This window comes from Cydia amplana, chromosome 14, assembly GCF_948474715.1.
Source record: "Cydia amplana chromosome 14, ilCydAmpl1.1, whole genome shotgun sequence".
In the NCBI taxonomy this organism is placed as follows: Eukaryota; Metazoa; Arthropoda; class Insecta; order Lepidoptera; family Tortricidae; genus Cydia; species Cydia amplana.
In genome coordinates this window covers 17,414,945-17,425,526 of record NC_086082.1, presented here as the reverse complement: position 1 = coordinate 17,425,526, position 10,582 = coordinate 17,414,945, and the positions used below count along the sequence as shown (strand labels likewise).

General features: G+C 38.8%; 1 protein-coding gene and 1 long non-coding RNA gene across 4 annotated transcripts in view; both read left to right on the top strand.

Annotated features, from left to right (window-relative positions):
- LOC134654266 (uncharacterized) overlaps positions 1-10,582 on the top strand; it is a 290,346-nt gene that overhangs the window by 150,282 nt on the left and 129,482 nt on the right. The gene's annotated exons all lie outside the window — the stretch shown is intronic.
- On the top strand, positions 8,390-10,433 carry LOC134653868 (transcription factor Adf-1-like). Of its 2 annotated transcripts, none has more exons than XM_063509231.1 (4): positions 8,390-8,464; positions 8,921-9,062; positions 9,491-9,649; positions 10,046-10,433. In XM_063509231.1, exons 1-4 carry the CDS (start codon positions 8,399-8,401, stop codon positions 10,423-10,425), a joined length of 747 nt encoding a protein of 248 aa, XP_063365301.1. In that variant the 5' UTR covers positions 8,390-8,398; the 3' UTR covers positions 10,426-10,433. The 2 variants fall into 2 exon arrangements, with proteins under 2 accessions (XP_063365301.1, XP_063365299.1); XM_063509229.1 differs by having other exon boundaries at positions 10,043-10,433.

The window sequence follows — 10,582 nt, the reverse complement described above, 5'->3', positions numbered from 1 at the left end:
AATGAATCTTAGCAAGCAAACCAGACGTTTGAATACCTACTTATACCTAACGCGAGCACGACATTTTGGAAAAAAAAGTGTCTTCTTTCAAAGTCAGTTTAATACCTAAGAATTATTAATTTTGTTGAAGCAGAAACGACTCCACACTTAGAAATAAATTAAAAGTGGAAAATTCACTGTCTCGGGCGCGACTCTGGGTCTGGATCACTAGCTCTGCAAGTTGGATATGTAAGTAATTTATTTGTAACATTCAGTTATTATTCTGGTTGGCTGTGCAGATATTTAGCTATGCTTCCTGTCATGAATGGCGGAGAATCAGCTGTGTTCTATTTCGGGAACATGAAACGGACGTGTCGCATGAAGTTCGTGGAGGGCTGAGGGTGCTACCCCAAGGACTCCAAGGTATTATTATATTGGGAACGGTTTGGCTGCTATTGTCGTAAAAAACGGCCCTTGTATAACATGCACACACTACATAATTGAACATACTGCTGCGGCGTTTATACCGCCGCTGTATCTGTCAATTTCCATGATATATTGAGTGACGTTCGCCGCCGCTCTACATATGTATGACGTTTAATCTATGATCTATCACTCATTTTATGAAGAAAATTGACAGATACATTGCAAAATTTTAAACAGAAGTATATTTTCAGAAGTAAAAATACATTACTTATAAACTAAAACCTGCGCGACAGCTATATCTTCCGTCGTAAGTTTCACACGGCGCGCCACATCTTTTGTTTCCTTCTAGTTTCCTGGCTTTATTATGACCTTCTTAACTACTTCTGCTTCTGACTTTACACGTAGCTATAACGCGGGGCTCGTTGGCAGCGCCGTAACATTTGTAATACGAGCTGGATACGAGTATATACGAGTCATCCCGCTAACTGTTTTTTTTTATTAAGTCCCGTTTACGACCACCATCTTATTTTAATATAAGTACGCCGTTTCCATAATAAAAGTTACATCCTGCAGTTTCAGCGTAAGGGCTGGGACAGTACAGAACAAGATGTACTTACATAATTCAAAAGGACAAGTCGTTCATAGTGTGTAGCTACTATTACCTTATCGTTACACATATAGGTATTACGGCTTTACTTTAATTGATGACACATTTAGGGTTATCTTTTCATACTTACGTATTGAACAACGAAATTAACTTGATCCTTAGATAGCTCATAAAAACAAGCACAGGCTCAGCTCAGCAATTACGGTACGGTGAGACTAAGAGGTCGAATTTTGCAATATCTTCTCGCAATAAGATTTATTAACATTTTTACTAGACACATAACATGCGACAGCCCATAATAAATTAATCAAATTACATAAACACATCGATAAGTGTCAATCAGAGTGAAAAACACCCATAATATCAGATTACTCGACACGTGCCGGCAAATTAATTGTCTGCCGCAGTAGGGGCCAACAATGGTGCTCCATGTCAATAAATACCCATTGTTGTCGAGTGGCGAAAACATGGAGGTGACTCATGCGAGATATAGATAATTATTAAGCTGGTATTTGGGTCACTCATATAGATTTTCTCTCGTATAGAGCGCTCCGAGGAATTGTTCGGATTAATCCCCGCCGCTTCTTTCCACTATCTTTCTACGTGACAACATTTATATTTTCACCACTTAGATGGATGTCTACTCAACTGTACGTTTCTCCAGAAAGTTGCGTATTTCGACTACTCAGTCTTATTACCATAACAACGAAGTGAAGACTCTCTAAAGCATCTTGGGCTGAAGGGCAGATTGATTAGGTACCTGCAGATAGGATGCGGCGCGTGACGTCAGCGTCACGTCCGCGATCAGCTGATAACGCAACCCTTGCTAAAGTGAGCCTATAATTATATGGCCGAAGGGCAGATAGGATGAGAGGACATCGTGTGGAAGAAAATAAATAAATAAATACGTTCGCCCCTACTTCTTCGTTGACATCCGGTAAAAGGCACAAGAGGAAAGTGGAACACCGGACTTTTTGGTTCGCTGGTAACAGGCTAAACGGCTTCAACCGTAATACGTTCTTTTGTGCATTTAGGTGTAACATGTTACAGCTGCTGTATATGGAGTCTAATGGAAGAATTATTATAAGAATTAGAACTTTATATATTATATTATGTATATAATTCATAAGAATTCTTATATAGGCTTTAGCTGGAATATAATTTATAAAAAACTGATATGCAGCGATTAGCTCGTGAACTCCTTTATCGTATATGTCACTAGAACTAGAGCTGCAAATAAATCATGTAATCATCCTTTTTTCGACGTTCCTTTGGCTTTACTACCAGGCTACCAACGCTTCTCGGTATATGAGAAGATAATAGGTACATAATAATCATGTATATATGTATTATACCTCTGGCCGTCGGCATATATGTCTGCTCAACATGCCGGGTGTCGCCTTACCCTTCTCTCATTTGACCACACGCACACGTGTGCTGTGGACACTGCAATAAATACTGTCCAGGGCCAGGGTCGAAACTGTTCATTGTCTTACCTATTTGTACGGTATTCTTTACTGCACACCTCAATAGAACTTACATGTCTGCTTTATGGGGCAATTTGGCGGATTTCTACTCTTCTCTAATCTGAACTCTGAACACATACACACGCGTGGTCACTAACTCACTACACATGTCGTGGTCCAGAATTGTTACTGCGAAAAACTGTTACTGCAAGAAACCAGAAAAAAAAAGAATTTAAATCTTGCATTGCAATATTATGAATATTCAAATGGTTTTATAGACGAATATCACACCATTCACACCCTTTGTGATCCATTTCCATAGCAGACATTTATTTGGAAAAATATAGCTACCCCATTTCATCATCCAATAAACGCAACTTTCTAGGACGAAATAATATTGTGCAAAAGTTTTTCAATGGCAATCAATCCTTTAGATCATATTTATACCCTTCAAGCTTTACAAAAACAGAAGTTGAAATGAAATTGCTTCTCAAGCGATTACCAACGATTGGGAGCGATTTTAATTCCACTTTCTGATCTTTCCGTATTTTAACGGCTTCCAAAATGGCGCATTACGAAAAGCATTCCAGACATCGCATAAATTCTCGCACTAAAACTTCAATCGAGATCTTTAAGTTAACGCGGAAGTTAATGGCGATTGTAAAAAAGTTTATCGCGCGACAATAATCGTGGCATGTGCCGGGGCCGTTACGACCGCGTTCCGGACACGTTCCGGCGACGTTACGACGCACGTGACGATTAAACGTGACCGGGCGGACGCCGCGGGACATGTTGTAATTACAAGGAAGACGGATTAATTGTCGGTTCAACGACTTCATAATTAGAACCGAATACTTATAATGAAAAGACTCATATGTAAATCAATATTACTCTGTGACATTGAGATATTTGGTTTAAGTTACTATTGTACCTATTACTGAAACTATTTGACCTGTACTTTGGTGTTATTAATAAAGTTTTAGTATTTGTATGAGTTAATATACTCGTACCCATGTGATGCTTGGCAAAATCATAAGCATAAAAAGTTCTCACTACTTATATCTTCGCAAATTACGCTAATCTCATAATTACTAAGCTCCCACAACATTCCCATTTACCCGTAGTCTCCCAAAGCACTTACCAAACTATTAGAAGTGTTTCACAGCCAGGCTTTTCCAACTATCGAGTAAAACGGGGGGGGGGGGGGCTTCAATCTTCATCCTTCGCACCCGTCGGCCTCTGTCAATACGAAACATACACAGCGAGTCCCATTCCGAACTTCCTTTGTGTCAATTTAATAAAGAACTTTTGTGTTTTTCTAGCCCCGGAAGTAATGGAAATTAAATAGAATTTGTTTTGTTGCTTCAGGCGTTTTCTGCGGAGATAAATGAAAGTCGTTTGTTGGACTGTGTGCGATGTTTTGAAGACAAATACAATTTAAGAGTCACACGAACCCGCCACCAAAAACCCGCTCCCATACAATCAAAGCGACGCAACGCTCTTATTTTTAAAAGACATGCTTAATTTACAATGAAATTTGACATGATCATTTACGTAACATATAATTATATCTTTCTGGTAGTAGTTTTGTTGCTAGAAATTGTAATAGAAGGTACAATTGGTAATAAGAAATTAGGGCGAGTAGAAGTTCTGCATACAAAACTCATGCCAAATTAGATCATCTTTCTACGTCTCTTCTACGTTGTCAAAGAGACAAAAGCTCACCTAATCTGCAAACTAAGATTCTATGTAAGGGTCTAAGGGACACTAAAAAAGTTCGGAGTACTTCCAATTACCATGATTATCATAAATGCCCTGTCACTAAACACTCTGTGGCTGTGCTTAGTACATGGGGGGGGGGGGGGGCTGCAATATGCGAACATACCCCGACGGAAAAAAAGTACTGATATTTATAAAAAGCCGTTTGTTTAAATGCACATGTATTTTACTTTCCTCGTATTCGAAATGAAAAGTAGAGTGTTTAACTCGGGTGAAAGGCACCCCTTGTGGTTAACAATCTACATAGGTACTGTAAGTACTGAACAGTTTCCCCAGTACTCGTAAGTAGCAGGCAATATTTGCGTGTTGTTTTGTCGAACAATGTACCAATGCGAACAGAGACAGACTATACAACTGTCAAACGCACTCTCGGCCCGCGTCACAGCTGTCAATCTGTCAGGCACAAGCCCAATATACCTGTTGGTACTACTGACTTGTCGTTATCCTTATTGCTATAGACATAAGGTCTACTAATGTGCAGTAGAGTGTGCCTGTTACACACCATCGCCATGATACACGCATTACTCGGATTTATTGACTGTGTTGCCAAGTCCAGGCAACAGATATAGCCCCTTAATCATTAAAGTTAGCAACCTTTTACAAAACTCTGTTGAATTTGGTCTTCTTTTATTAAACAGAAGTGTAAAGATAAAGGATTAAAAGGAAGGACAAATAACGCCAATAATCTCCACCACACATCAGTAGCGTAAAAACATAGATGCACTGAAACTTGTAGTTATCCTGCATCCTGCCTGGCAAAAATAAACATTAAACTTTTCATTCCAGATTAAAATTTAATCTGTGTAATTAAAATGTAATCTCTAAAATTTCCATGAAATAGAGGATTTAATCCTCTATTTCATGGAAATGGAAGTGGAACGATGGCACAGGATTACAAGAAATAGAGACAATTATTACATTTACTTTAATTACTACTTATGTGCGTAATGTTCTTTTAATTTCTTTAAAAGCTCCACATTTTTTCTGGATGATGCAAAGGCAAACTAACCGATCGTAAATAATTGTTTTATAAGAAAAGGATAATTTACTACATTCAGAAAGTTGTGAAATACCTACCCTATTAACATGGTTTGTCTGTATAAACCTTTGTGCATACACACACTGTAATGTAATACATACGTAAGTAGTCCATCTCGTGTCTCATGCAAAATCATTCTTCTCATTACGAGAGCCATTGGGAACGGCTATGTTTGATCGCGACCCCTAACACTCACAACCCACATTCAAACATCAACTCTATCCCAACATAAATAAGGTCTAGCTTAGATTGTTAAGAGCACAGAGTCTCTCAAGGGGTCCCTCTTTGGACAGGGCTGATGACGTCACTATTTATTCGATCCTTCGTCCCTTCTATTGACACAGATACAGGTCGGGTCCCTTGGTATTCGGTAGTTCACGGTATAAAAGACCCTACACATGTAATAAGAATAGGCTTAAGTTCGAATTCAATATCGCCGGGGTCCTTAATACTGTCCTTTAAGACGTACGAGCCTCACAGGCTTAAAAAGCTCATATGCTTATGGCTGACTAGTTAGGAAGATTAATTTTTAGAAGCCTGTAGAAAGCTGTAATATAAAGTAACGAAAAATTCTGAAAAAAAAAGTTATTGAACGTTACTCGTTTACTCTTGGGGGTCTTGGGTCAGCCTTTATTAGGTACCAAATTTATTCAACTCGATCAGCCCAGTATTAGATTTTTGGAGCAAATTGGCTGTGACAGATGAATAGACAGACGGACAGACATAAAAATCAGTTTGAATTATTTTCTTTTGTGGTATTACATAATAATTATGTATATGTAAAACTTACTATTTACATAAGTCAATAATTATGACGTACAAAATAGATTGATCCCAGAGCCTTTACAGTGCTCAAGTTGCACCTCGTATTTATAAAATACGTATAGCTTGTCAGAATAGGACCGCCAGTAACCTGTTTAAAAAAAACAACGGGTTGCACTCCGGGAGTGCCGACAGAAGTGAAAATGATTAGTCCAAAATGTCTGCAGATTGACCCATCCTCCTTTCTATTGAAAAACTTTAGCTCCGAAATTGCTGGTCAGTGAGCTTGTTTAAAATTCGAATTCAAATTTGTAGCGTTAATTGCTTAAAATTCGAATAGAAATTGTAAAGTTACCTTGCAGACCTAGCATATAAATATATTTGGTCATGATATTTTGAGTTTTATCCACCAGTACTAGAGTTTACTTTTATTAGCGATTTCATCAAGATGTAGCTTTATTGAATTATATTTGAGTGATATAAAGTTATAATGTAACTATGAGATCCTCGTATTTCAGCCCGTACAAGATTTCATGTAATGTCATTGAGTTTTTCTTTATTGATTTAAATGCCTCTTACGGTCATGTGATCGCCTTACGCTGTCTCGAGTTTATCATTTTTTTCCCACCTCAAAAAGTGCCCAGCGCCGCTAAAGAAGTTTTCACTTCAAAAATCAAAATAAGTTCCTATCTTTATTTGCTAGAATGCGCCGACTTATACATATTTATAGCAGACACTAAAGCTTCTCAGAATAGGGCCGTTTCAGTAACCGGTTACGCGGAATTCGTTTCCGTAAACCGCCCGACATAGCAACGTCACGGTTAACGACCTCCGCACCAGTCACGGACCGCGCCCCGCATTCACTGTCGTTGGTACCCCCTCCCCCCTGCTGCAGTGATGCTCCCCCCGCACCACTCAGTAATAAGTATATTCAGTATCCGGACCGCGTCCGTATTGCACGCACGGCCCGCGTTTTGTCGTTCCGCGTACTGACGTCACGCGCTCACGCGATCTCTCGAACATTCCGTGACTGACGTCGTTAGATTGTTCGTGTTTTATAGCGTTCATGCAAAGGTAAGTTTTTCTTTGATGAATTTGAGGCCAATTCGAACTAAAATTCTGATAACAAAATAACTAATGTACGTTTCGCTCATATGTGTTCGTTCATGTATTTGCGCGAGTGAGATGCACGGGGAATGATAAGAAAATTACATCGGATTGTATGTTCCAATTGGTCTACTTATTCATAAAACTTAACCAACCTATACAAATTATGTCACTTTCGGACAAACACAAATATCTAAATGACATACGTAGGAACAAATTAAGATAAACCGTATGGAGGGTAGAGGTTGTACCCGCTTGTTACTTCTGACAAATGTTTATGAAATAAAGCCATAATAAGTAATTTAGGTACCACTATCATAGTTTAATGATGTCATGCAATTTATTTGTTAACGTACACATCTTATCAAATTACATAATTAAAACACAAAGTCAAAAATTATACAATTAATAATAAATAAATACCTAAAAACTACATATAAATACAAATCATACATATAGTTTAATTAGATATGACACAATGACATAAATACTTAAGTAATTAAATATGCTTAAATTTATGTCATGTTTCTTTTGATATTAAAGAATACTATATATTGTGTTGTAATTTGTCAGCTCTCAGTTACGGATATCATCAGGGGTCGGACAAAAAGTGCGGATGACGTCAAACCACTTATAGGATGATTTCAAATAGTATTTTTGATTTTCATAAACAATTATCACTTATCATTTATCAACCTGTTTATTAAACGATATCGCCACTTGAAATGAGTAAGTACGTTTTTGACTGACACATTGTCAATCAGATGAACAATAAATTGACTTCGTTATTGTTTAGCTATTGTATCTTTACGATTATATTTAGCTAAAATTTATATTTACTAATGTATAAGAAAACGCTCTAAAATGTCATCTTTACTCGAATATTGTGGCAAGTTTCGTGAAATTTATTTTATTCACTACATCACCCTACCACCTGTATTATTAATTCCATGGATTTATTTACGATTATTTTGTTACTTCATTAATACTACTTTGTTACTACATGTCACACGGAAGTTTAAATACAAACTCAAACATCATCCTGTGTGCAAGATTACGTAATTTTTACGTCATCCGCACTTTTTGTCCGACCCCTGGATATCATAGTCAGGCTTCACCGCTTCGCTGCACAACGTGGTATTATCGTGAGCACGTCCGTCATTGAAGTGTCACAGTTCCGACGTTTGCACAGTTCAGTGGAACAAAATGGCGGAGGGTGGCGAGGGCAACACGATGAGTCGCGACAGCACGCCGGAACCTATACCGATGCGCGCAATACCTTTGGAGTCCACGTCTAAGGTAAAATACTTACCTACATAATTATATTTTTTATGATTTAAGTATCTGTTTTGTGTCGAATGAGCGTTTTTACCACGTTTTCATATTATCCAATAAGATATTAGACACGACTACATAAGAGCCAAAAGTAACGCTGTGTCTTACGTAAGCGAACAACTCGCGAACGCAAAGCGAAACGGCGACGTTCGCGTTCGCACCGAGCAACGAGATCGCCCACGTAGGACACTTCTCGTAAGATAGGTATCAAAGGATTGATTCATCCCGCGCCGCATCGCTTCGCTTCGCCTTCGCGTGATGTTCGACTACGTAGTACGCTGCGTAAAGAAGTGCCTTGTTACATTTATATCTCGTTAGATTTGGCTGGTTTAAAGAGCTCTGTCATTCTGGGAGGAATTAATATGAAATTCCAATTTGTGACAATTTCTTAAATAATTTTGTGCCCATTATTGTGGCCAGTTCCGCACCGGCGCCGACGTAGAGCTGATTGAGTATGTGCGCAGCCGCCCCGTGCTGTACGACCCCTCGCACTCGCGCTACATGGACAACCTGCTCAAAAACGGCCTCTGGAACAAGATCGGCAGACAGCTGAGGGCTAGCCGTGAGTATAATATCTTTCTTTACACAGAAAACCGAATCTCGAACCTAAAAAGTGGGTAACTAGGACTAGGAGTCATACATTGACCACCCAACAGGTTAGCTTTTAGCTACAATGAGAAATATTGTCTATCCGTGTCTTCGTGTTATAATATTAGGGTTTTTTCTGAGCACTTTACCAACTCTTATCAATATGTAAAACAGATTGTCACTGACTGAAAAAATAAACAAACGCTCAGCATTCAATTGATAACCTGCGTTTACGTTACAGCAGATTATGACAATATCAGTAGCTGGTTAAGACTTAAGATTAACCTCTAGGTATCTATTATAATTGATCAAATTCTTTTTCTTCAGTCGTTCCCTCTATGTTGATGATCGTGTTCTTCCGTTGAAGATCCTGATATATTACTATATTAAGTGAATTTGCAGCGAGCGCATGCAAAGCGCGCTGGAACAACATCCGCGACAACTACCGCAAGGCGCTGCGCAAGCGCAGCATCAACGGCAAGCTGCAGTACAAGTTCGCGCACCTGCTGGGCTTCATGGACCCCATCTACAAGGGTCAATTTGAGCCCAGCACTTGCCAAGGTACTTACTTAATACCTAACTAATAATAGACATTTCTCCATATTGATTGATTTTTACATTCAATCAATAATCAAAACTTGTAAATACCAATCATTATTATATGAAAAGTAAGAGACGTTCCCCTAAAGACCATTTTATAGTGCGTACATGCATACCTCGTTCGCGTCTTTCCTGTAGACATCGCAAAGTTAGGGAATCGGCTGCACTCTTACAGGCGAGGCATCAGGCAGGATACATTTTTTCAATACCTGAGACATATGTAAATAAGAAAAGCGGGAATATATGTATAAATAATGAATCGTTAACGTTATTGTATTCTACCATTTTCAAAAATGTTTTTGACCCAGTACTACAGAAATGAGTTTAATAATGAATTCTAATCTATTTATTCAGCAGCCAACAATAGTGCAAGCCAATTAAGCGCAAAAACAGAAAACTCAGAAGACAGCAACGAAGTGGAAGGCCCAGACGAATCACTACAACAATCAACCAATTACGACGATCAATTCGAGGCCGACGGTCTCTCCAACCAATCAGAGTCCGTCGTAGACTACGAGATGTTCGAAAAGACCAACGTGTCTGGTTCCTACCCCCCGCACCCCGCGCCGCAGGCCGTGGACGCGTTCTTAGCCGCGATTGGTATGTCGCTGAAAGGCCTGAGTCCGTACCACTTATCTATGGCCAAGGCGGAGATTTTTGCTGTTGTGCATAAGTATGAGTTGAAGGGGATTGTGCAAAACGGGTGGGCGCCTTCTAATGTTAATCCTTTGCCTTGAGAGGTGTAGAACTGTACTTATAGTAATAATGTTCGTGTATCGCTTGAGATCGTTAAGCTTATATTTAGACTGACTGATTATAAATATTATAATAGATAAGTACCTAGGCTTACAAGTGTTAAACATTTGAAAATATACTAGGTATTGTATTTTAAGT

Coding starts and splice junctions, on each gene's coding strand:
- LOC134653868 (XM_063509229.1), top strand. CDS start 8,399: ATGAGTCGCGACAGCACGCCGGAACCTATACCGATGCGCGCAATACCT. Junction 9,063..9,490: donor CAGACAGCTGAGGGCTAGCC/GTGAGTATAATA, acceptor GTGAATTTGCAG/CGAGCGCATGCAAAGCGCGC. Junction 9,650..10,042: donor TGAGCCCAGCACTTGCCAAG/GTACTTACTTAA, acceptor CTATTTATTCAG/CAGCCAACAATAGTGCAAGC.